Source organism: Mus pahari, chromosome 5 (assembly GCF_900095145.1).
Source record: "Mus pahari chromosome 5, PAHARI_EIJ_v1.1, whole genome shotgun sequence".
Lineage (NCBI taxonomy): Eukaryota > Metazoa > Chordata > Mammalia > Rodentia > Muridae > Mus > Mus pahari.
The window spans coordinates 148,094,801-148,121,700 of NC_034594.1; the positions used below are offsets into that span (position 1 = coordinate 148,094,801).

Below are 26,900 nucleotides of genomic sequence, written 5' to 3' on the forward strand. Positions count from 1 at the left end.
CCACTCTCTTTTTTTCAGGGCCAGCCATGACATGAAAACCTGCCAGGACTGGAGCTGCACTTTTTCAGCACTCCTTCCACACCATGATGTCTGGAACCCTCTAGAACCACAAGGCAAAATAAGTCCGTCTTCTTTTAAATTGTTTGCCAAGTGTTTTTGTTGCAGTAGTACAGAATTAAACAAAGCAGTCTGAATAGACACAGAGAAGAGCTCCGGTAACACAACACACTATACCTAGCATGTCCCTTTGCAACCTGGGTTTCTCACAAGGAAGGAAAACAAGACTGGTCTTCAAAGAAGCAGCGTGAAGGTGTTGGGATTCTGCTAAGAGGTATGTGGACCAACCCCAGCCCTCTGACTGTCTTGCTGCATAGCTTCCAGAGGGTAAGATAATCTCCCTAGGTCCTGGGTTTCTGTATTCATAAAACTGAGGTCCATTCACATTATAAAATTCTGTGGCTGGAAAAGTGTGAAATGAAGCGACACCTGGCTTGTGACTCAGCACCATGCGTTTCATATGTGTAAGGGTAGAGGGGCAGGCAGCACTATTCCAGTTTCTTATACATATGACATTAGTAATTGCTGAATACATAACAGAGTATTTGCTATTTCTAGACCAAAAGAAGCCTGGGTTCTGGAACACAGAGTGAAGAAACAGCACTTCAGAGAGCAAAGACCAGAAGCAAATAGCATAGGCACCTCAATTCAAGCTACAGTAACAGATTCTGAGGGTTAAATTAGATGGGTTGTTTCAGAAATCCAACTTTAGTCTATTAAAGCCTTACATGATTATTTACCTAAAAAGACATCTAGAAGCTAAGGACATAATAACTTGAGTTTTAAAATATAGTTGGCTCTATGAATTTTATAAACATTTTATTAAATATAATAGTATTTAATTTTATAATTAACTTCAAATGTTAGTTTGACCTTTAATTTGTCATTGATTTCCATCGGATACTATTTAATTCTTCTTAGGCAAGAACATTTAGAAAAAAGAAAATGAACAAGTCTCAACATATTTTAGAGATGAATAAATTGAATTGTTAAAGGTAAACCAACACACTGACATAGTAACTGGGAATAGGCATACAATTATGTTTAAGTGTAACTCATTTCTAGCAATCATGGTGCTAGAAAAGTAGGCATAAAGTCTTATAGATAACAGTGTCATACAGAACTTCAAGTCCAATGGCAAGTCTGAGAAAAAATCCAACAAGAAAGGTAGGGAATAACACAGGGTCTAGAGAGGGAGGGGACACAGGGCAGGACACTGACTTATGGGAAGAGGGCAGGAGCAAAGCCCACCTTTCTCAGATCCTCCTGGGAAGAGCATGTGGATAAATGAACGGTAGCTGTAGTCTGATTAGCCCTTCTGGGAAATCCACTGAAATGACCTAAACGATAGCCCCGGTGCTGTATTAGCAGCTCTCGCCAGCACTTCGTGGGGTCTGAGTAAAATTTTGTTGATGTGGGATGGGAAGATGGATCAGTTACTGGAGTGTTCACCATGAGGACCTGATCCTGATTCCCAGGGCCTACACAGAAAGCTAGGCATGTGCCACCTGGAGACGGGCATGTGCCTGTGTGACTTAGCCTACCTGGTGAACTCCAGGCCTGTAAGAAGCCCCGTCTCACAAAACAAGGTTGACAACAGAGTTGACAGTGAATATTGACCTCTGACCTACACACACACACACACACACACACACACACACACANCTGGTGAACTCCAGGCCTGTAAGAAGCCCCGTCTCACAAAACAAGGTTGACAACAGAGTTGACAGTGAATATTGACCTCTGACACACACACACACACACACACACACACACACACACACACACACACACACACAAAACAAGGTTGACAACAGAGTTGACAGTGAATATTGACCTCTGACCTACACACACACACACACACACACACACACACACACACACACACCTGAACACCTTCATCCTCTCACATACAGATTACATGCTTTTTCCCTACTTACTCCTACAGCTTTCCCCAGGAAGGTGGATGGGCTGTCTTGTCTTTGCTTTCCAGCCATTTTGTCAGATCACCAGGTGTTGAGGCTATTTATTTCACATTTTGAGTAGTACATGCATTAAGAACAATATGGAATGCAAACGAACTGGCCACTGGCAAAGTAGGTGCCAGCTGTGCTTTGTGGTGGTTTCAGCCCAGGGAGTGGCATTATTAGATGGTGTGGGCCTGTTCGAGTAGGTGTGTCACTGTGGGTGTGGGCTTTAAGGCCCTCATCCTAGCTGCCTGGAAGCCAGCATTCTGCTAGCAGCCTTCAGATGAAGATGTAGACCCCTCAGCTCAGCCTGGATGCTGTTGGATGCTGTTATGTTCCCACCTTGATGATACTGGACTGAATCTCTGAACCTGTAAGCCGGCCCCAATTAAATGTTGTCCTTCTAAGATTTACCTTGGTAATGGTGTCTGTTTTCAGAAGTAAAGCCCTAAGACAGGCTTTGTGACAATCACTATACATACAGTGTGCCATTCTTCCAGAAAAAGATATCTGTGACTCAGAAGAGCCCAGGAGCCCTGTCGGTAGTGGAGACTATTTTGAGAACCCAATTATGACCTTGAGTCTATTGCTTTCTTCTTAACATTGTGTGTTTGCACTCATGTGTACTGTAAGGAAAGAGAGGAAGGAGTCCGGACAGTTTTGTGGAGCAGGAGGGAGCCTAGTATGAATGGGGAAGGCCGAGAGGGTTAGCACTATCATATATATGTATAAACTGGGATAATCAATCCCTTTAAGGAAATCCATCTTTTTTCTAGTTTAACTTTTTAATCCTCTTCTATTATTATGTTTTCTTTTTTCTTTTATTTTTTTTGAAATTGGATATTTCCTTTATTTACATTTCAAATGTTATCCCCTTTCCAGGTCTCCCCTCCAGAAACCTCCTATCCTCTCCTCTTCCCGTCTTTATGAGGGTGCTCCCCCACCGACCCACTCACTCCTGTCTTAACGCTCCGGCATTCCCCTATACTGGGGCATCGAACCCCCACAGGACCAAGGGACACTCCTTCAACTGATGTCCAACAAGGCCATCCTCTACCACATACGTAGCCAGAACCATGGGACCCTCCATGTGGACTCTTTGGATGGTGGTCCAGTCCCCAGGAGCTCCAGGGGGTCTGGCCAATTGACACTGCTGCTCCCTCCGTGGGGCTACAAACCTCCTTAGTTCCTTCCAATGGTCGGCTGTGAGCATCTGCCTCTGTACTTGTCAGGCTCTGGCAGAGCCTCTGGGGAGGCTCCTGTCAGCAAGCACTAAGAAAACCCAGTTTAAACCAGCAAAATTGTATATGAAGGCCCCTATGCTGATTAAAACAAAAATGAACCCTATGATTTTGCCTTAATGCCACCTGCTGGCAGAGGGTGACCTCTGCATTCCCCATCCCTACAGATGATCTTAGGTAGCGCTATGTTGATAAGGTGTGGGTTGTGACTATTTTAGGGCTCAGTAGACCTTGAAAGACTTAGAGGTGTGGATCCTTCTCATCTGGATGTTCAGGTATTCCTGTAAAAGTAAGGCTAACTCATATGCAGCAGGAGAGGGCAACATGAGATGGGATGGAGACACCGTATGTTAGGGCTAAGGCACAACAAGCTAGAAAAAGAGCAATCCTGATGGACTGCATGCTGGGGGTGACCTCACAAAGATATATCTGAAAAGGTTCATGAAAGATGTACTGGGCAGGTATTCTCGGTGGGAAAGGAATGTCTACAAATGCAAAGTGAGCTCCCTGGGACTGTGATGTTAGAGTCTGGACAGAGACAGGTCTTAGAAGAGAAAGGTGGCTGGCTGTGGTCCCCAGCAGGGATCCCAAAAGGGTGGTTCCATTTTACAACACAGCTTTGAGTGCAGACAGAGACAGGACGACTGCACCTAATGTACATTTGGATACCACCTGCAAATGACAACCTCCTGCCCAGCACCACCCACAGGAAACAGATATGTAACATTCCAAAAAGTAAAATGGTGTCGCCTATAAACTTGCCAAAGTCATCTGGGAACATTAGCTGGGTTTAGTAAAACATCAGAAGAGTCAAACCAAAGAACTTACTACACGCACCAACAAAGAGCGAAGTACCCGCACCTAGACCTGCTTAGAGGCTGCGGCCCTGTGAGGACCACACTGGCCTGTCGCTGGACCATCCATCAAGGCATGGACAGACAGAGAATACCTATCTTTGGTACCTTAATCTAGCTAGATTCCCCATTGCTGGACAGCGGCCTATTTAAATTGCTGTCTGTCTGCCCATGGACTGGTTTCAGGTGCACACACACTGTAAGACCAACTATGTCCTCGGTGTGGACTTTTAGAGGGGAATCCCTATTTGCCATCTGATGCTTACGTATCAATCAGCGTATCGAACTCAGGTAATCAGGCTTGGCAGCAAGTGCGTCTATCTGCTGAGTCATTGAACCAGCCTTCCCTAACAATTTGTAATAGTATTCATTCCTTCTGTATCGTCATCCACACTTTAAATTATCCTGTGCTGTGATCCTGGAGGTTTCCTCCTTCCTCACTGGCCGCACTCCAGTCAGACTAACTTTTGAGAAGTGGAAGGAGCAGGTCTGGGTGAAGTGGGAGAAGGGTGACAGGAGAAGATAGTGCCTTAGGGACCAGAAGCAGATCACCAGGTTAGAATGCAAAGAGAAACAGAGAATTGAGACACAGGTACCTGGAAACAAGCTCCATGCAGCCTCTGGGAGGGTCTTTGTCCTCTCAGACTCTGAAGGCCTAGCAATACAAAGTCAGCTCTCCATGGTGCTGCTCACTGCAGGGCACGCCGCTGGGAGCCAGCAGCTTTGATAAATGCTGACAACATTCTCTTAGCGAGCAGGAGACAGCTATGCAAACGACTGCAGGAGCGAGGTAATGCTGTGTCTGGATCTTGGTGAAGTCCAGGGAGGCGGGGCTTACTGTGCCTGGGATAGTGGAAGGAGCTATAAGAGAGGTGGATTTTGAATTGATGAATATGAAGAATTTAATGGAGTTGGTGCAAATGTTATAGGAAGTAGACAAAGCTGAGGGCTGAGGAGATGGAGCTGTAGATAAAGTGATTGCTGGGCAAGTGTCAGGAGCTGAGTTCTGATCCCTACAACCCACATAAAAGTGGATGCAGTTACACGATCTGTAATCCCCATTAATTTCTATATGTAAGGTGAGGTATAGACAAGAGAATCTATGGAAGTGTCAGGGCCAGCTAGCTTGGCATAAGAAATGATGAACAAGAGACTTTGTCTCAAAGATGGAAGGCAAGGACCTAGACCTGAGGTTGTCCTCTGATGTGTGTGTACCCATACTCGCACATAAGAATATACACACACATACACAAACATATATACACCCATACATACAAAAGAATTAAAAAGCTGAGATGCAAGAGGGGCATTTAAATGTTAGTTCTCTGCATCAGCTTGAACCAAACAGTTATGGGAGATGCAGCTAAATTACGCATCCATTTACAGCACTTGCCCACAAACACACAACATACACACTGCACACTAAGTACCATGCTAAAAAATAAGATAGAAATTATAAAAAGGAATAGGTATAAAACAATGTGATAAATTCTATGGGAGTTAAATAAATAAAAGAATATGAGGCCATTGGCCTGTATTAAATTACAGCTGATATTTATAATTATCCATTTGATACCAAGAAAATTAAGGTTTCTGGGAAAAAATATCCTCTCTCTCTCTCCTCTCTCTCTCTCTCTCTCTCTCTCTCTCTCTCTCTCTCTCTCTCTCTCTCTCNTCTCTCTCTCTCTCTCTCTCTCTCTCTCTCTCTCTCTCTCTCTCTCTCTGTGTGTGTGTGTGTGTGTGTGTGTGTGTGTGTGTGTGTATGTGTGTTTTGTTGCTATATTTAAAATGTGAATGAACTTGATAAAATGTGTGTGTGTTTTCCTGCTTCATTTAGAATGTGAATGAACTTGGTAAAATGGTAATGCACAAAGTGTTTTTGTACACTTGAGAGTAAAATTGCTTCAGGCTGGTGCAGAGGAAGCAGAAAGCACAGAAACGGAGAGAGCCCTTGAGCTTCAATACAGGATAAGTCAAGTACTCCAGAACGTTATTTTCTACTTTGGCCACTAGATGGTCACATCTAGTAACATATTTCTAGATCATTGTCAAGAGTGGATAAGCAATTTTTGTAATGGAACAAATGCTTAGAGCAGTATTGCCTGCCTCCTGGGCCAGATGTTTGTATCTGTTCAATAGAAGAGCTAGTGAGGTAGGGCCCATCACTTGAAGTAGCACACACCCACTTCAAGGAAAGTGGTAGGAGAAACTCCTTGGTGAGTGAAAAGAGACCTTTTGTGGGAAACTGGCAGTCAGGGGTGAGGAGCAGGAAGGGGAGAAGATGGGGTGGGGCCTGCTGGTCCTATCCAGAAAGAGGTGAGGATAAGCTTTGCTTATCTGCATAGGGCAATGGAAACTGAACCATTTGAAGGCTACTTCAAAAGATGCTACTTTGTTCCTTTTGTGGGAAACAAAACCTGCTACCTTTTATATCAAATAATTAAGTAGGACAAAAAAAACACATTAAAATTTTAAAGAAGTCAGTTTGCAAAAATGTAAAAATTCTGCTAAAGTCAGTACTTCTTTTAACATCAAGATTGCCCTCTGTACTCAAAACTGCATTTGGCCTAGCAACTGTGTCACTTTAAATTAGCCAATGTGAGGTAGAGATCTGACCACTTTGAACAAGGCACAGGATCTCTTTATGTTAGGATTAAATCTCCAGCAAGGCCCTGGCTGGGAATGCTGGCCTGCTTGATTAGGCATCCATCTGAAAAAGTAAAACTGCTTGCTTTGCAAAAAGTCCTTTGGATCATATGATAATTTTAGTGAGGCCTCAGCCCTGTTCCTTATAATTAGCAGCCTCTACTCTGAACATTAAGGAATAGAAGTACATTTAATATGTTTGAAAACACTTGCTTGATATTTTAAGCAAGGTGGCAATTCTTTGATACTTTGTTTATGATGTGTATTTGTTGGGAAAACTTCCTTACCCGCTTCCCTAATTGTTCATTAGTTCATTCCAACACACTAACACCAATAAGTGGACTACTTATAGTGTGTCAGAGATGGTTCTGAGCGGCCTCCTGGATGGCTTCACTTAATCCTCTCTACAGTATGACATGCAGAAAGTACTGTTGCCATTGCCATTTAACTGAGTCAGTGTTCAAACTACAGAGCTTGCTTCCAAAGTCCAAGTGTGGGAAGCATCAACATTTCCCTGCAAGTGAAGTAGAGTGTTCAGAGAGGAGATTTAATCTGCTTGCTGCTGACTGCATCCATTCCATCACCGTGCTGAGCTGCAGTATCAGGTCATTTTGTAAGCTTAGGATTTTCCACACTGTGCTCAGTTTCCATTTAAGCAATAACTCTCCAAAACACCAGTGTGACAGTTGTTTTTGATTTACCTTATTTAGGTTAAAAAAATGTTCTAATGAATAATCTCCTCTTTCAATATCTACTTCCTGCTGTTCCTCAATTTCTATTTTCAACTATTTCTTCTAAAACACAAATCTTTCTGGATACTACACAAGATTCAGTTCCAAAACCAAGGACGAACAGCATAAAAGTTAGAACTCTTTAAAATGTGTATAATAGAGTTTGCTTAAAAACAAAACAAAACAAAAACCTCTTTCAGGAGCTGAAGAGATGGATCGGTGGTTAAGAGACTTTGTCTGGGAGGACTCAGATTGGTTCCCAGCACTATTTTGTGGCTCACAGCTATCTATATAACTCCTAGTCTAAGGGATTAAGCATCATTTTTTTTTTACCTCTATGGGCACCAGGTATACACATGGTATGCATGCATATATGTAGACAAAATCTCATGCAAATAGAACAAAATTTATTTTTCAAAACTATTTCTAGTAAGAACTTTGAACATACCTATTGTTGCCTGCCAGGCAGAAGCAGCCGTGGGCAGTGGCTCAGGGTATACTAAGCTGCCTTATCAAAGCCATCAAGTCCCCATGGAGAGTCACTTGGCTGGCAGTGCTCAGGCTTTGGTCTAGGACTCTCTTCTCACAGTTCAAACATCTGCTGCTGTTTCCGTTCTTATTCATGCTGCTCCTCCCTAGTATTGCCTGTGGTTTTGTCCATTAAATATGGTAATTTTTTAAAGGGAGGAAGGATAAGTAGTTGTTGGTGCAGCTGGTAAAACACTGGGCATGGATACCCTAGACACCCTGTGGTAGCTTGGAAGACACTCACAATTTCTCTTTGCATGATCTCAGCCCACTGTTTAGGTCTTCTGATACCAGCTCTCACTGGTCTCTAACCCCTTTGACTTCCAGCTCAGCTGTGTCTTTCTCCAGCCCGACTTGGACAGACATCCCCGTATTAGACTATTTACCTTGACCCTGAGTTGGCAGCCTTTTAGCTCTTCTCTCCTTCTTTCCGGGCAATTGCTGATCCCTGCAACTGTAGCTGAGGGAGACAGCCCCATTAGGTCCCTCTCAGTGCTTAGTCCTGCTTCCCAGAGGACACTGAACTCAAGGTGGACAGTGTGCTGACTGTGACGAGCCTGAGGTCACAGGAGCTTGCTTGAATGAAAACCCAGATCATCTGGCTGCTGATCCAAGGCCTTTTCTGGATTGTTTTTCCTAGAAAGATTTGTCCAATGAAAGTTGGCTATGATCACGAGGGAAGCTTGAGGTCATTTTAAATCCATGATAAGAAATCTTGTGTGAACGAGCTGTGGAATGGAGCTAGGGTGCCCTTCCTAGTGCAATGACTCTAGTTTCTAAGTACACTCCAGCATGCCACATTAATAATTTGGCACCAAGGGAACAAAATGTGAGATAACTCAAATGAACAAATTAAAATATTAGGGAAGCCTTAAGGTGCAGGGCCCTTGTGCCTAACAGCACAAATGGAAGTCGAAAGCATAAGGAATCTGAGAAGTACCTAATTATATTCCCATTCAGTCACTTTATAATTTACAAAACTCTCCAGAGATCCAGGGTATACAGCAGATGGTAGCAACACTATTTTAAGTGACTTTGTATTCACTTAAAATACAATGCTATGACTCAACTAGAGAATATCTATCCAGCCTGAGGGACCAGGGTATTTTTCTAAGAATGAAAAGCTGAAGAAGTGTGTTTGGGTAAGTAATTAATCAGCTAGAAAATATAAGCTACCCAGGATCATAAGAGGAGCATGGGGAAAGAAGATAAGAAGCCTGTGGGATGCGTTAAAGGAAGACATTGATACATGGCTGGGAAGTAAAACTCAGGAACAAAATGTCTAGAGCTTAAAGCACTAATTTATCAGGTGGCTGTGTGGGAAGTTTAAGGTGAAATCCATCTTGGTGACCAGGATGAGGATTTGGGATATGCAAGAAAATCGTGTCCTCCAAAGTCCTAGTCATATTGAGTCCCCAGGGGCAAAAGTAGGAAGACAAAAAGAGAACTGGAGGCTAAAGAGGGAGCTTTATAATTGTTTTGTCTAAGGGCACAAAACAAGACTAGACTGAGTCAGAGCAAGGCTGGTTCCAGAACCACTCAGGCTTTCAAACTTCCCTTGCTCATTGCCAAGGGAGGCTTTATCTTCCCTTTTCCATGAACACTGAGTCCTCTAAGTCCTCTAGTTCAGAACAGCAGCCCTGTCCCTAATGGGAACTGTACTTCCAGCCACCAGCCCATCAAATAGCCACTGTGTATCTCCCAGGAGGCTGTCTCAACTGCGGAGTCCAACACTCAGCCCACAAAAGCACGAACTGAGTGTGGATCAGTTCCTGTGCTGGCTTTCAGACCAGTTGATCCAGGTTGGTTTGGATAAATGCCAAATCTCCCTACCTGTAATTTCACAGGGTTTTTGTTTTTGTTTTGTTGTAATTTATTTTCCAAGATTTCTACCACAGGCCCACTCATTAGGTAGACACACAAGGGTACAGAATCTTGTGTATTACCCTATACCAAAATGCACTGCAGACCACCTTTGACTGTGCCACCTCCCCCAACCCCTACCATCTCCATACCCATTTTTTTTCGACCCAAGCCCCTGAATTGTTTCCAGCAGTTCTCACACCTGCAGCAGAGCAAGGACACCACCATGACCCTTTGTCTGGGCAGAGCATTTACAGGAAAACTATTTAAGGAGCTTAGCACTCTATGGGGTGTTGTTCAAGAAGCTTCCATATAATGGCAGGCCATCAGTTGTTTTCCTTTCTCATTTGTCACATTATTTTGCTTATCTCTAGATTTTGATGGAAGTAGGGTTCTTTCATCCTAAGAATCTTTCTATATCTTTAAAAATGAACATGTATTTTTCAGTAGAGAACACATACATATATATATATATATATATATATGTGTGTGTGTGTGTGTGTGCGTGCGTGCAAACACACACATGTACACGCACACACCCCTAACATCTATCTGTCCATCAATCTGGAAGATAGACTCAAGTGGGTATAATTTAATGGACAGTCAGGGATGGCAACTGCCAGCTACTGGGAATGATCCAGAAAGAAGGCAAATGTCTATGAATGAGGGATGTGATGGGCAGCCAAGAAGACTCTGTATTGCTCATGCATCTGTGTAGTAGTGAGTTCAGCTTTGCAGTCTCATGGGTGAAGTGATACAGAGAGTTACAGTATGAACACTGCCTTGGAAAGCAGCACTAGGGCTCCCTGTGCTGTGGCCTCCAGTACTTGGTCTTTGGCAATATAAGATATGAGAAAAAAAAAAAAAAACAGCTGGGAGGGGTAAGAGTCAAGGTCCTTGGGAACCACTGGAGTTAAAGTAAGGGGGTAAAGACATTGTTCAAAGGTGTTGGATGTTGGTCATGAGCAGAGGCTGCAGGGGCATGGTGAGTAGGAGATCAGTGTTGGACAAGATCAAGAAATACAGAGGCCATAAAGAAATGAGTTGTGGAGGCTATCCATACCCCTTGCAGGAACCTTGCCAGAGATATAAGCTACAGTGAAATGAGCTTTTAGAATAAGGAGGATTTTCAGGGTGTGGATCCTGAATGGTTTACTGGTGGTTTACTTCCATATTGTTTTCGCTTTCTAGTTTCACATGGTGGACCTTTGAGTCTCTGGCAGTTTCTCATTCATCTGAGCGTGGTACAAGGAGACAATTTAACACTAAGGTCAATTCTGTTTCCTCCTCTTTTTGTGTGACCTTGAATGAGTCAACTGCCAGAAGCTTTTACTTCCTTAAGTATTAATAATATGGGGTAAGAATACCATCTAAGTATCCCACAGAACTGAATTGGAAATTGAGTTCATTAGTACTCACAAAGCACTTATAATGCCACCTGGCCAATGGTATATAAAACAATGTGTTGGAGCTGGATATTATAATTCATGTAGCTTTATTTTATATATAGCAGTGATGCTTTAAGACAATTGCTAGTAATGTTATAGGAGCAAGTGCACAAAATGTGCCTGCTTCAATACCCAGTAACATATCAGATAGTCATGTTAGTTCCTCTTTATATGGCACAGTACATAACCTGGCTCAACGATCTCTTTGAGTCTACAGATCCTGAAAGCCTGATGGTTTTTTATATTTTTAAAGAACTTTCCCATCAGTTTCACACCTACCCTTCAAGCTAAGTCTGTCAGCATAGTCTCTTACTGAACCAATGCAATGTCAACACTGAACCAGGCTCTTAAATTCCCTTTGACTTTTACATTTCTCTCCTGTACTATTTATTTCTGTGCCATATTTCTTTCTCTAATATGGAAAAAGTAAATTAAGTAGACTGATATGTAACTGGAAGTCCAAAATGGCACAGTCTCCAGGCACAGGTGCTGATAGAAAAGAATTTTGAGCCCCACAGGCTGCCACTGAGATAATGGCGTCAGAACAGTGTGTCTCCCTTCCTGTCACAGGCTGGGTTCAGTGCAAACCTATTCTGGGAGTTCTCAAGGTACTGGCCATGTTTGGCTCAAACCTTTGAGCTTCCACAAGCCTGTCAAGGGAAAGATACACTTAGGGATCTTAACAGTTCAGAACTAATGGAGACACGGGAGCTTCATTTTACATCAAACAAGGACTTGGTTCCTACCACGTTTCTGACAGCAATACTTTCCCTTGAATCATCCCATATCAATCCCTTCCATCCTTGAGGTTCAGACCAATCCTCCCCCCCCCCCAATTTGTGAAGCATTCCCAGATCTACCTATGAGTAACTTTCCTGTGCATTCATTGGTCTACGCCTGTGTTCTCCAGTTATTTGTACAGCCTATAATTGTCATACAATGTGACATATTAGCTCACTGTAGGTCAGTGTCAGCCCCAGTAGACCCCAAACTGTGCCACTTACCTTTTGGTGACTCTGGGAGTTAATGAGCAGTGTTGGATACCATGTAGAAACATAAATGCTTATCACAAAGCTGCTTTTAAAAAATAATGAATATACGGAGGAGACAAGAACATTTCCTGGAATGTATGTAGTTCCTTGTGCCTCTGGACTAGATCTGACATCTCTCTGAAGACTGGAGCATCATCTCTCAGTCACAGCCTGTGAGTTATGGTGTCAGGTAAGCAGAGTTCATTTGAAGCACATTTCTGCCCTCCTACTTACCAGCTTAGTGATGCTCATCAAAGTCCTTGCCTTCAATGTGTCTGTTTTCTTTTCTGCAAAATGAGGCCAATAAAAAACACCTAACCTGGGTGATTAATGTGGACTTAAAAAAAAAAAAGATAACAAGAACTTACAGGAGTATCGGGGAAAGGTAAGTGCTCAGTGTTAGTTTTCATCTGTACTCATAAACATTGGTCCAAAAACCGGGATAAGTAGTGCTCAGCGAGTGATGGTTATATTGGAACCTCTGCATCCCACTGTGGAGCCATCTCAAGGGTTTTCCCTATGATGATAGGTATTCCATCACAACGAGCATTTCCTACAGTCAGCATCTGAGGCACTGTCTCAACACCTGCTGAACCTCTGGCTGAATGCCAAAGTATCTGCAGTTCCGTTGCGGACAACGCATTCAGCTGTTCTGTTGGCTCCTCTAAAACTCACAGGGTCCTGCCAGATGCATGTAATGAGAACTTCCACATAATCCTCTTTTAGAGAGCATTTTAAAATATGCCATTTTTACATTAGTTTGGGGGTAGTGTTTTCTGCAGCATATGAAAAAGTCCTCATTTCTGATTGTCTTAAAATTATTCTATTTCTTAGAGATGTTTTTAAAAATTCTTGAAATGTCTTATTCATATCTGACAGAAACAAAACAAAACAAAACAAAATAGGGAGTGTTAACTGATTCTAAGTTGTTTTCATGATCCTAAATCTCCAGAAGGAAGGAAGGAACCTTTGACTGGAAGGGAGATGGGTGTTGTGATGAATGAAGCAGCTCGGTGAAAGGGCTAGAATTACTGTGTATAATGACATAGGACAAAGAACAAGTGACCTAGTTAGAAATCCTGAGGACAACAGGGAGACATGAGAGCACAGAGAAATGAGGTTCCCCATGAACATTCAGGGTATTTATCTGGTCTGAGCGTCTCAATCTTGGGAGCACTGATGTCTGAGTGATTCCCTGTTGAAAGAGAGCAGTCTTGAGCTTGCCTGAGGTAAATACCCTTATCTCAGTCTCACTGCATGCTGGTAGCTTCCCCTCCCCTATTTTGACAACAAAGGCTCCCAACATTCCCCAATGCCTCCTAGGGGGCAGATGTCTTGGTTTGAGATCCACTGCCCTAATGGGAGAAGATTAATAAAAGTATTAATGGAACATCTTTAAAGTAAATCTTGTGCTACTTTGAAATGGTCTTATTGGTTCATTCTAGGCTGATTCTAAAATAGGAAAATTCCTAATTACTAATTGTCTAAAAGCAAGAACTTTGGATCTTTAGCAAGATATTCTGCCTTCCTTATGATATATAATGCTTGAAACTTATTTAGAAGGTTTAGTTATAAGATTATAAGCATAATGATGCTAACTTTCAAAGAATATTCTAGTTAGCAATAATAAATACGAGATGAATAAAGGAACAAGTAGATCTCAAAAGACAGACTTAGGGCCTTTAATTATATGCCATACAGCAAAAATAATTTGTGGTGAAGATCTATAACCTCAGAATTGGGAGGTGGAGAGTCACAAGTTCAAGATTATCCTTAGCTACATAGCAAGCTGAAGGTCAGCTTAAGCTATAAAACTCTGCCTCAAAGAGGCAAATCCAAATAACACCTTGGTATGAATCCTACTCTGTGTGGATGGCTTCAAGAATTATTTCCTACAAACTATAAAATGCTTAAAGATGCTATTTCCTTCTGACTACAAATACCTACCTTCCTAACACCTGCCAATCATACATACCCCTCGCCATTCCTCTTGTGGGTATGCATCTATAAGTACTTGTAAGGCAATGTATAGAGGATTAAACATATGTGCAGCAAAAGTAAATGCTAAATTGACAGGACAATTGGAGGAATAATTGATGTAAAGCTCTTGATAGCAATAGCAGGATAAATAAGTTACACATGTGAGCATAACTAACATCTCTGTCCATTCAGCCCTGATCAGTCTGCTTTAATTGCACAAATTGCAATTGATAGCATGTTTGTTAGAAAGTTAACTTCCCAGCACCATCACTTCAGATCATGATTCATGTGTTTTGCACACACATGCGGAACAATCCACTCTATTCAGATTCAGGACAAGTAAGAGCACAGCATCTGAAGAGATTCTGGTGTATCTATATACTAACTAGGAGTTCAGGCACACCACTTAGATCTCAGGACTCACTGTGAAATGGATATAGACTTGCCCTTCCTTACCTGAGGAAACTAGTTCATGTCCTATGCACACTGTAGTAAATTGCTGTCTACCACTCACAAAACAGTCAAGTCACCCATGATGTTCACTGGGCGTATTTTACACAAATCATGTTAAAACATGAATGCATTCTTTCACTGATGAAAAAGAAACAGCAGCTAGTTCTAATGAAGGTTAATAAAGGGGGGTGAGGATGTGGCTGGGCTGGAGAACGCTTGCCCAATATGCAAGATAACCCGGGTTCAATCGCAAGCACTCCCACATTAGGTGTGGGCACACACCCATAATCCCAGCCCAAGAGGGAGGATGAGTTCTTTTGAAATTCAAGGTCATACTCATTAAGTTCAAAGACAGACTGAATATATGAAATCTTGTCTCAAAAAACCAAAACAGTAATAATAAAAGTTATAGACTGGCGGGATGGTTCAGTGGATAAGGGACCTGCCGACCAGAGCAAGGACCCCATTTTAATTCCTGAAAACTTTGTAGAGGAAGGACAGACGGACCAGTTGCCTTGAGTGCAACAAGTGTACTCACTATAGCAGCCCCCACCCCAAATGAATATATAAATGCAAATTAAAATGCAGTGCTGACACAAAGGCCAACAGGAAAGGACTTCAACCACAGAGGCAAATAGAGCCGACTTGAACAGAGCTTTCGTTTTGGTACTTTTAGCTTCTGTCAGTTGGCTGTTTATATTTGCACCTCGCTCACCACTCAGGATCTTATGCTTCAGACTCTAGTCTCCTGTACTTCCTCTCCTCTGACAGGACACAAAGCTACTGAAGGTTAGATGAGAAGGATTTCAGTGATCATTGATGGATTGAGCTTTTAGTCTTGAAGCAGCCTGTTCCCAACTATGTAATTCAAAGCTTTGGTACCCTTTTGAAGAAGTGCCATGGGGGTGGGACTGGGGGAGTTTGAATGTTCTTACAAACTGTTACTCTACAAAGAAAAGCTTACAAAATTGGGGGGAAAGGGTCATGTATTGCAAGCCAGAGGGTTGTTTTTGGTTTTCAGGGGAAAGGAGAGGGTGATGGGAAGAAAATGTCATATAAGCTTGTTAATGGCAAGGCCTCCTTACCTTAGAGCAAGTGTTCCAGCAGGCTTCTCAGGTAGAGAACATGTCCTGTGTGCTTTCAAATGTTTAACCATTAAACTAAATGACACCATAATCAGCAGGTGTTTAGCTGATGTTGTATGTGAAATCACTTTGGATCACTGAAGCAGAATGAAGAAAGTATCGGCCTGTGTCCTCGGTCCCTACATGTATTCCTTGGCAACAGACTCCCTACAACTGCTCGGTGGACACCGGTGAATTGACTTCATCTCCGTGGCTCTCAGACTTAAGTCTCCACAGTAATGTATGACTTTAGATTTGGATCACTATGTAATTCTCATTCTCTATCTCTTGAGGCAGGATGTATGCATAGCCCTGGATGGTCTCTTATATAGTCCAGGCTGGCCTCACACTTACAGCAATCCCCCTACTTCTGTCTCCCAGGCTTTGGCATTACAGGCATACACTATCATGCTAGGCCATGGAAGATCTTCACACTCATGAACTGGAATTCACCTACTATTTTTATGATTATTTCTTAAAGTCAGACAACTGAGAGAAGACAGGAAGACAAAAAGCAATCTCCACCCAAAGATTCTTCTTTCAAAATCCTACAAAAACTTTCAGCCGCACATCTTCGGAGATCACCTTTTACTCTAACAGAAATGTATGTTTTTAATTTAAAGCAGAATTTACATGTTTCCAAGACATTAGTATTTTTCATCAATTAAGCACACCATTTCACCAATTAATCTTTTATTTTAGTTCTACACATTAATATCTTACAGAAACAAAAAGATCATATATTAACCTGTAGTTACATGTCTTCTGATTCCTTCCAGTGTAGAAGTCTAAATTTTTACACAAATGTAACTAGCACGCAATAATTTCTGGTGTAAACTAACATCATTCTGATCCTCAGACATGTGTCCATACAGTCTTATATATGCCATTTAACTCTCTGTAAGCCTACAATAACACTAGCAACACAGCAAAATTTATCCATCTCTTAGTCAGCTGGCTTTTTTATAAATGAAATTGCTAGAATATCTGTTTAAAAGTAGCTTTATTTATTCATTAGTTCATTCTGAGTATTTTCCTGGGCATGTGCTACTCAAAGTGATGTCAAAACTACTGTTATAACAGTCTGGTTAATCTCCTAAGTAGTTCTTCAAAATGATTATGAATACATGATGCTAATGTAATCATGCAGATTTCAAAATAGCAGGAACTCAGTTAACATTGCTTCAAACTCTAATGCATATTAATTTGAGGATCAAAGAAATTATTTTTACTTCTTTTTTCTCATTTGCAACCTATCACTTTATACTATGCACAAGAAGAGCAGGAAGCCTAAAGAATTTGCACCCACTTAAAAATAATAAAAACAAGCCAAGCGCACACCTTTAATGCCAGCACTTGGGAGGCAGAGGCAGACAGCTTTCCTAGTTTGAGGCCAGCCTGGTCTACAGAGCTCCAGGACAGTCAGGGTTACAGAGAGAAACCCTGTCTCAAAAAACTAAAGTAAAAATTAAAAACAAAAACAAAAACAAAACAAAACAAAAAACTCCATGAAATAGCAACAGTTTTTTTTTTCCACCTTCTCTCCTTGTTTTTTTAATTTTTATTTTTATTTTTATTTTTTCAGTTTAAGTTTAGTTGATGTACCTTGTCAATGTTCACTGTCAGAACATTCCTTGGCACTATGACTGGGGTAAAAATCATAGTCTTATTATGTTTATGCTCAACAGTTTCATTTACAAATAAACTGCATTACTTGAGGAAAAGTGGCTCTAGTACCTACCTCCATACTAATTCAATCTTCCTATGAGCAGCTTCTAAACAATCCCATCCAGACAGCTAGCTAGTCTTAACTTTCTTTAACTCAGCACTACAGAATATTTAGATAGGTTGCAGTTTTCATGCCTTAAGGACTTGGAAGGGCAAAGCCCTGTATTTTCCCCTCTAAAATTTAAGGTATTCCTGGATAATTTATCACAATTCTCTCAAATTACATAAAGCATAAGCTTGGTATCATAAATGATATTATAATAAAACCATTTACATACAAATATCATATGCTGGCATTACTTTAGTTCTTATATATTATCCAGCTTGATCTTCACAATAATTCTGTTAAGTATTATATCTACTTTATAGATGGTAAATGGAAGCTGAAAGTGATTGCCATGAGATCAGATGACCAGTAGTGAATGATGTGAGGTCGTCCTGTGTTTATAGCATTTTCTTCAAGTCAAGATAGGTCTCATGGGAGCATACTCATATTTTAAATTTAGCTCCTTCATTAAACCTTCTATTTTAGTATATTTCTTAAATTATTCTAATATAGTTACATAACATTTTAAATATATATACATATATATGTATGTGTGTTTATATATCTCTATGTGTGTGAATGCTTTTTAAATTTCCATCACTGTTGGAATCTAGAGATTTTAAGAAACTATGTATCTTGCAACTTATGAAATTATCTTGTTTGTAATATATTTATGTTATAGGTTTTGTAAATTATAAAGTCATAGAAATAAAATATATTTGCACTGATTTCTTTCTGCATCTTTACTTTGCATTTTTATTCCAATGACAATTTTTTCAGCCATATACAGATGAAAATTGTAACAAGGCCTTTCATTTCTGCTTGAGAAATGGTTTGTACATGCTTTCCCAAAATAAATTTGAGTTAAGTTTTAAGTAGTTGCTTATCATATTATGAAGAGCCTACAAAATCATTAGCAAACATAATTAAAGCAAATGTGAGTAAGGTTCTGGTTAGTGCAGTTAGTACTAAGGGTTCTGTTCCGTTCCTGCAGATGTATGGCTCCTCTATTGGACACAGCCCTCTACTCTGGAGTCACTGTAAGTAATTGTTTCTGTTTGTTGTTAGCTGTTTGCCAACACTGTATTCGGCAGCTTCCACCTACCTGGAATGAGGGCCTTTGTTTGATTTTTAGAATGAAACCCTCACTGAGTTAAAATAGAATTGGAGAAAAACGGCATTTATGATTTTATTTCTTAAACATCTGAAAACTACAATAAGCCTATTCTAACTCGTCAAAAAATTAGATAATACACCTAATAATTTTTACTGGTTAAATACTTTTTACTGGTTTGTCTCACTTCCAACTTATTATTTTGTGATTATTTAAAGTAATGTATTCACTTCCTTAGTTTAAAACAAACAAACAAACAAACAGTCCTTTGGCCTAGTCTAATTTTAGTTCCATTACATTCAATTCTGTCTTTTGATATGTCTCTTTATCTTTTACAGCTATACCTCTTTTAAATGTCTCTGGAATAGACTGTTGTTCTGACAAACTATACAGTGGGTTTGAATTACTCTCACTTTTTACCCATCCATTTTACTGATCTTAGAATTGTTATTTTCTTAACTGCTATTTTTAGGTCATTTCAGGTATTTCAGTTGTTAGGCTAGATTTAAACCTTAAGATCTACCCAATATTTCCCCTTTACTGTATTAAAAAAGCAAACACTAAGACCAATCGATGGCTGCCTACTCTCAGCATGCTGTCATTCATGTGAATGGTTGGCTCTGCTTTCCTCACTAAAGAGGAGTAAGAGTATACTCAGAACACACTGTAGTCCCCTTCCCACAGTACAGAGGGTTTTCACTGCTGGGGTACAGCAGGTAGTTCTAGAGGGGAAACTTCCCATCTCCAGGTAACAGACATGTAGTAGTCATACACTCTGTCTGTTACCGGTGCTTATGAAAGTCCAGCCAACCAGGTGACATGCTTCACCCTGAGAAGCCTGAATGGGGAAATCTATCTAAAACTTAAAGCTGTTCCTCCCCAGGAATTCCTTTCTGATAATTTCTTAATATCTATCCTGAAGTATCTTTTTCTGGGGCAATTTATTAATTTATGTTAGCCTGAGTTGGGAGTTAAATGCTATTGTCAACTCTATAAATTTTTTTCTGAATAAATCTTGTTCCTTTAGTTTTCTTTATAATGTACTTCTTTTTGGTGGGAGGAGGATTGTTTTGTTTTGAAATAGTCTCAACACTGTAGCCCAGACTGGTCTAGGTTACAGCAATCCTCCTGCCTCAGTCTCCTGAATGACAGGATTGTGGGAGTGAGCTACCATGCCCAGATTGTGATGAATCTCTTAAATATCAGTTTCTTGGACTACTAAAATGTACCTCTTATAGTAGAAGGCTAGAGTAGTCTCACTGCCTCCTGAGTTCCAATGGTCAAGCAGGTGAATGAATTCACTTGTAATTATCAACCTGAAGACACAGCAGCATGCACAGCTAAACTTATCATGGCACTTGAATTAGCTGCTACTCCTACCATCTCTATGTTATGTAATATACAAAAACATCTCCCAGTTTGTGATTTATGTGTCCCTCTATAGATCTGAAGTGGTAGCAACAACAGTAGCTGCAGCAGTAGCTAAAATAGTCCTTGGGAATTAATTTTGTGTAAAAAAATAAAAAAATAAAACCTAAACATAGGAGCAAGTGTGATATTACCTTAAAGTAAACAAAGGTACTAACAAGGGACCCCAAAGTAAAATAAAAGTGAACAGCATTCAAAGATTCTGAATTCCTGGGGCCAATTCTGAAACAAGAGAGCCAAGTCACCAACAGATCAGTTGCTGAGAGGTTAGCAGAACCCAGCATCTCACTGTTGAAGACACATGAACAGTGTTTCTTAGTTACTGCTGCGTATCCTTTCATATGGCAATGTTTTGAGGCCAGGATGAGGCATTGCCAATTTTTTCTTTTGTTTTTGAAGGTGTTATAGGATTTAAAAGTTCTTACTGTCCTTGGGGTGACTAGCTTAGTGGTGAATGTATTACTAACTCCAGGAGTGCCTGGTTGCTAACCCTCAGCTTCAAAGATAATGTCTTCAGGGTTTGGTGGAGGAGGGCAGAACTCTTCACTGGGAAAAATCTCTTGGAACAGTGTTTCCGCTTGCTTGACAGCATGTTCATTCCCCAGTCCACAGTCAGGCCCAGAGCAGATGTACACGTTGGAAGGTAAGCCACAGTATGAGCTTCGGCTCACTCCTGAGGAATCTCTCATATTAAAATAAAGAGCCCACAAGAGTCTTGGTTTTCTGAGTTCATCTTTGTCTGCTTCTACTTCTGCAAAAGGAATAAATAACTGCTTCACCACAGGTTCCAAGTCTTCTCTGGCTGTTTTTGAAGAGGAACAGGTCAGGTGGACCAGATAGCTGTCCTTCATGCATGTCATGGTTGATGAACATAATTCCATGACCCGAACAGAAGTGGTTCCTGGCTCCAGAGGAGGCACTACCAAAATGGAAATCTGCTGGTCTGAATCTGTCTTCAGGATGGACTGATCTGTGATGAGCACTGCCCTCGAGATCTGCTTGTATTGCACGTTTGAACATGTTTCCTTAGAAAGGTAACTGTCCTCCACAATAAAGTAGTTGGCACTTATTCTCTGACCAAAGGCATCTATGATTCCTTTACATCTTCCAGAGTCTTTGTCAACTACAAGGCATTTTACTTTATGGCGAAGACAATAGACTCCACCAAAAACTGCACACATCCTGCAGAAACACTGGGGAATTTCTCCTTGGCCATATAAAGGAAATATAAAGGGAGTATTGCCAAACCGTCCAAGACACTGAAGGAAGTTTTTTGTTGCTTGAAGGCCATCTAATGTAGTGCAAGATGATTCTGATGTCATTGCAATTGAGTGTAGTATGAAATGCTGGAGATTAGGTGTTAGTTTTTTAGTTTTTAAGTAGTCAGAAAATGAACACTGTTTGAAATCTTGGTATTCATCAGAATGTTGTTCATAGTCTAAACAGAATGTAAGAAACTTCATTAGCATTCTCTTTTCAACCATAGTGAGCTCTTTACTATTAAAGACATCTGCTCTGGAGCAAGGCACCTGTTCTATCTTCCCTTCCCGAAATGCAAGGATTCTAGTGACATTCTTAAATTCTGCGTAACGACTAACATTCGATTTGATTAGAAGATCAATCAGTGACCCTTGAGAATACAGCAGCTTTGATACCAAGTCAATATTAAATCTCCGGCTCTCCTTAACCATTTGAGAGTAAGTAATCCTATTTCTCTTTGGTTGTTCAATGCTGTCTTCTACAACAAGTTTGTGTTCACCTTTATCTTCATCTGAAACTGTGTGCGTATCCGTTTTGTCTCCACAGTCTTTTTCTTTCTCCAGTGAGTCCTCCACATTAGCTGAGGATAGTGAAAGCTCTCTATCACTTTCCTCTGTATGTCTAGAAGGCACCTCATAGCTTGTAGAGTAAGCTGACTGCCTTTCTTTGGGCAAGCTTGCAGAATCCAGAGAGTCAGCAGGAGTAGCAGATGACTCTAGGGAGGAACTTTTCTGCAGAGCATCAGTGTCTGGCACACTGTCCTCCACATCTTGACTAGCATAACAGAAGACTTCTGTGTGCTGAATAGTTTCATCCTTCTTGCCAAGAGCAATGGCTTCTTCTGTTTCCTGGATCAGGTCTTGCCATGAGGCAGTCATGCCTTCCTCGCTGGCATGGTTCTGTTGATAGTCCTTCAGCCAGGACAGCAAACCTGTAAAGCTGAAACTTGCCCAATTCCCTCCATAGTAACTCCTTGAGTCAACATGCAGAACTCTCTGTCCACTTCTTGAACACGCAGCTGCCAGGATGGACTCGGGCAAACCTGTCCCTATTATTACCACATCAAACTCTGTAGGAAGCTTCTCCGCCATCCTAGGAGCTGAAGCTTCAGGCCCCAGCTGATGAAAGAACACCGTCTAGATCTAGGATGAGGGCTCTTCTGAGGTATTGATGCTGTAATAAAATCTCTACTTGTGATGTTCATTCAGAAACACCGAGTTTATAAGTCCTAAGCTTTTAACTGTTACAATTTTTACACATTAAAAAAAAAAAAAAAAGTCAGTAGCATGGAAACCACGATAAAGTGCATGTAACCATATCTGAGAATACTCAAGTGGATGTGTCCTTTTCATTTCTGCATTTCACCTTAGCGGTAAATGTTACCATGCATCACATATGCATGTGTGACTGGAACTCTTCTCTGAAAGAAGAAAATTCAAGAAAAGAACACAATTGTAAATAATAGGAAAGCAATTTCATGCAACAGCAATTCCAATCCACCGGGGTCTGACTTGTTCATGTGGATAGAAACCTCTACCCAATTCATTAAATGCTCCCTAACAGTTCTTCTAATGAACAAAAGGTATTTTGTATATCCTCCCCTGAAGTCAGGCAACACTGCTGGGAGGAATGTCCCAATAAATTAAAAAATAATATACAATTACTGATTTTTTAATAAAATATTTAGACAATACCATGAGATTAGACTAAAAGAACTATGTGGCTTTACTGTGTTAACGTAAACACGCTATGCATTATGATCATGCCAACATAATGGAGAATATTACTGTGGCCAGGGAAGTCTGTAGTTAATCCCAGAACAGCCATAGAGAAGATTTTTACATCTCTAACTACCCCACAGATCTTGCAGTAGATACATAAAGCACTTCAGATATTCGGATATTACAAAAGAATTAATTCAATAACTAGCACTTTAAAATATGTAAGTATATTTAAGAGCAAGCCTAAGGGGAAACAGTTGTATAACATTTTCAGTATCAAAGTACATGTATAAGCTAAAAAGGAAAGTTCTTGGTTACCTATTTAAAACACTGTATCATAAATAACATCTATTCTTCACATCTAGATAAAGAAATATTTGCATTTTGCCAGACTATCTTTGCAGCCATTTCATTTCTAAGGAAATAATGAAAAAAAGCTTCTTCTGTGGCCTTCCACCGCAATGCTGGCTACAGCCCATGTGATGCTCGATGTGGCTGGCAGCTGCTCCCTTCGGACATACTCACCTGGAAGTCTGCAGGCTAACACACTTAGACACCCCACTGCCAGCCTTTTGATTGCTCATCATATACAGTAGCATATATACATATATGCTATATGTATATATAACATATATACATATAAGTGTTCTTTGGCTTCTCTACTTTTCACTACCATTAAATCTGCTGACTTCTAAATGCGGGTCCAAGGAAAAGAATGGTTATTCTGATATTCGTAAAATAAGCCATTCAATTGAGATTTAAATGAACTTTACTAGGTCACTGGCTGGATGGATCAGCTTAACTGAAACAGTGATCCTAACAAGGCCAGCTGGTGGAAACCTCTGACCAAGATTATCAGGGATTCTACTTATTTTTAGCCTTCTCGGAGATGCCAGGACCAGAGCCCAGAATGAAGCAACTGCCTGGTCCCCTTGTGCATAGATATGCAAGGACTTGTGAACTGCTTACTCTTGCTTCAAGCAGGGTGCAAAGTGGGAGAGAAAACCTATGAGCATATCTAAAGTATAGGCATGTGTGCACTTCCTCCAGGCACAGAACAAGGCTGAGGTGGTAGTGAGAGGAGATGGGGATATAAGCACCAAGTGTAGGTACTTTCTAACCTACAGAACACAGTAGCCTTCAAAACTACAAAGCAAATGGGCTAGATGACATTAACCACAGATAGCTCAATAGTAGATAAAAAAAGATAGGGAAACTGGCAGAGAGTGAATGGCTTGGGAAAGCTTAGACAATGAGGTAGCCATAAGACCCACCCTTGTACTATCAGACCAGTGCCATCAACCTCACCAAAGCCTGGAGCAAGCAGCTAGCAACTTCCAGCAATTGAAAATGCCCTCTCCTTCTGTATTCAGAGTTGATTAGTCCTGGTTTAGGAACAGAAAAGGGAAGAGTGATCTCTTATCTCCATCCTTTACCCTACTTAAGAGCATATTCTGGGAAAAGAAATTATTTGCTAAGAATGTTGTGAGGTCTGCAGTCACCTCACTCTAGACTTGTCTCTGGGAAGTAATTTATTTTCAATCCTCTAACCCCAGAAGATCTACATCAGATTTTAGGATGGGAATAAATGCCATGATTCAAAGAAAGACTAGCTTCCCTGAATAAAAGATCCCTCAGGTAAAACCAGGGTGAATGTTTCTTGTAGTCTTTAAAAAATCTCTCCTGGTGCTGAAAGACCCCAGTAGGAATTCAGAAGGGGAAGAAAGGGCAGAGAGGACTCCAGAAGATAGGGTTGGCGGAGCAAGCCAGGGAGAGACAGATTGGGTGCTGCAGACATAAGAAAAACTCAACCCATTCCTTTTTATTCAGTTCCAGATGAAGACACTGAACACCACAGCACAGAAAAGTACTTCACAGAAAAAAGGACTTTAATGTCTTCAACAAACACCTGTCGCTACCCCAGGGCTTCTGCAAGCTGTCCTGACACATCACCTTCTTTAAAGATTAATCTGCCCAAACGCCCCCCCCCACAAACATTTTTTAGGTAACAGAATAATCACATAGTCAACCTATATTACCACTTGCATCCTCTTACAGATCTTCCTCGAGGTTCAATATTGTTATATAAAGAAGTCCTTAGATCAATGTTTATTAGGGGAAAGTATCAGAATTGCCAATCAGTAAAAAAAACATCATGACTCCTAAATTTTGTTTTAAAACTTTAAAAAGGAAATGATAACAAACACGAGATTTGGGTTTGCCACATGTAAGTTGGCAAATAAAAACTGTCAAGGCTATTACATAGATGTTTTTCTCTAAGATCTGGCAAGATCAAGGCAATAGTAAATTATCAATGTGTTTTTAAGGTTTGTGAAAAGGGACTTTAAGCCTTAAGAAATATCCATTTCTATTTTAAATCTTTATACAAACAAAATCCTTAGGACACACACACACACACACACACACACACGTTTTTCCCAGGCTTAGAATACTGGATTAGTCAACCTTCAACCTGTCAATTCTCAATATAAATCTTCAAGAAATCAACAAGTTCTACTTCAACTAAATGTACTGGCTGCCCTGCTAATTACCAGTTGGACTTCTTTGCGCCATTTGTAACCTCTGGTGTGACAGAACCTATGTAGAGAAAATACAATAAAAAAAAAAAAATACAGTCTCACCCCCTAGGAAGCATTCAACTGTTTATAATTACTAACGAGTGAAAGGGAGTAAAATACTTCGTAATTTAGGATCCTACATGTCATTTTGAGGAACAAATACTAAATTTGTGAATTAAATCTCTCCTTGTCATCGCCTCCACTGTTCAGGAGTTGACTTTTTTCCTTGCATATCTTGACTCTACAGGGCCTCATTTCTTTCTCCCTCTGTAAAGTCCACTGTGAGAAGCCCTGTTGAGAGCTACAGTAGGAAATAAAGGTGGCCAGTGGCAGGGAGACTTTGTAAAGTGCTGCAGAGGCAGGAGGAGCTGGGGATGATGACTGACTGGGAAGAAGGATGTGTAAATCCAGAGAAGGAGGCAAACAGAGTTGGGGATGGAGACCAGGTGGAAGGGAGGATTCTTGGGAGAAGGGAGGCGAGGGTTGGGGATGAAGGGAGGTTCTCTAGGAGAGATAGGGAGTTGTGGGTGATGACTGGCTATCAGGGACGATCCCGGGAGGACGGAGGCCCAGAGCTGATGTACCCAGGGAAAGTTGAGAGGCAAGGAGAACGCGTCCCGGGCGACTCACCAAAGAGGCTGCCGCTAAACCCGTCCCACGCGCAGCCCACGGCGTCCCACACCCAGCCGTTCCGCAGGCACGACGCGAAGGTGAAGGTGACTCCGAACAGGGATACCAGCAGGTCGCCCAGGCTCAGGTTGACCAGGAAGAGGTGGGTGGGCGTGCGCAGTCGCGGGAACTTGGAGTAGAGAAGCAGCACCAGCAGGTTGCCGCCGACGCCCAGTAGCGCGAGGCAACCGAGCAGCAGCGCCAGGCGCTCGTACGCGGTGGGGCTGAAGAGAGGCGCGGGGCTCCGCGTGCCCGCCGGTGCTGCGCCCTCGGCGCCCGCCCCGTCCTCCCAGTAGCCCTGATCGCCACTACGGTTCCCCGAGTACATGGCCCGGAGCCGGCGCGCCTTGAGGAAGAGGGCTCGGTGAGCCGGGCGGCCCGAACAGGGTGGAGCTCACGCTCTGCAGGCCGCTCAGGCCATTGTGCCTAGGG

General features: G+C 41.4%; 2 protein-coding genes and 1 long non-coding RNA gene across 3 annotated transcripts in view; 1 reads left to right on the forward strand and 2 right to left on the reverse strand.

Annotated features, from left to right (window-relative positions):
- LOC115064034 lies at positions 1 to 21,102 on the forward strand. Its single transcript, XR_003843882.1, has 4 exons — positions 1 to 331; positions 15,983 to 16,164; positions 18,692 to 18,737; positions 21,024 to 21,102. It is a non-coding gene; the product is annotated as an uncharacterized LOC115064034 (long non-coding RNA).
- The window catches only part of Opn3 (opsin 3), a 30,462-nt gene extending 3,573 nt beyond the window's left edge, over positions 1 to 26,889 (reverse strand). Inside the window, exon 1 of the mRNA XM_021198012.2 lies at positions 26,430 to 26,889. Within this exon, the coding sequence (XP_021053671.1) occupies positions 26,430 to 26,796 (367 nt within the window). The 5' untranslated portion in view covers positions 26,797 to 26,889. The remainder of the gene's footprint in view (positions 1 to 26,429) is intronic.
- Chml (CHM like Rab escort protein) lies at positions 18,255 to 26,518 on the reverse strand. The gene is made up of 2 exons (XM_029538783.1): positions 26,430 to 26,518; positions 18,255 to 22,919 (listed from the first exon to the last, which is right to left on the reverse strand). Exon 2 carries the CDS (start codon positions 22,588 to 22,590, stop codon positions 20,725 to 20,727), a length of 1,866 nt encoding a protein of 621 aa, XP_029394643.1. The 5' UTR covers positions 22,591 to 22,919; positions 26,430 to 26,518; the 3' UTR covers positions 18,255 to 20,724.
- Positions 26,890 to 26,900: the final 11 nt, after the last annotated feature.

Bases quoted from the DNA above. Each gene is read 5' to 3' on its own strand.
- Chml (XM_029538783.1), bottom strand. From the start codon at position 22,590: ATGGCGGAGAAGCTTCCTACAGAGTTTGATGTGGTAATAATAGGGACA.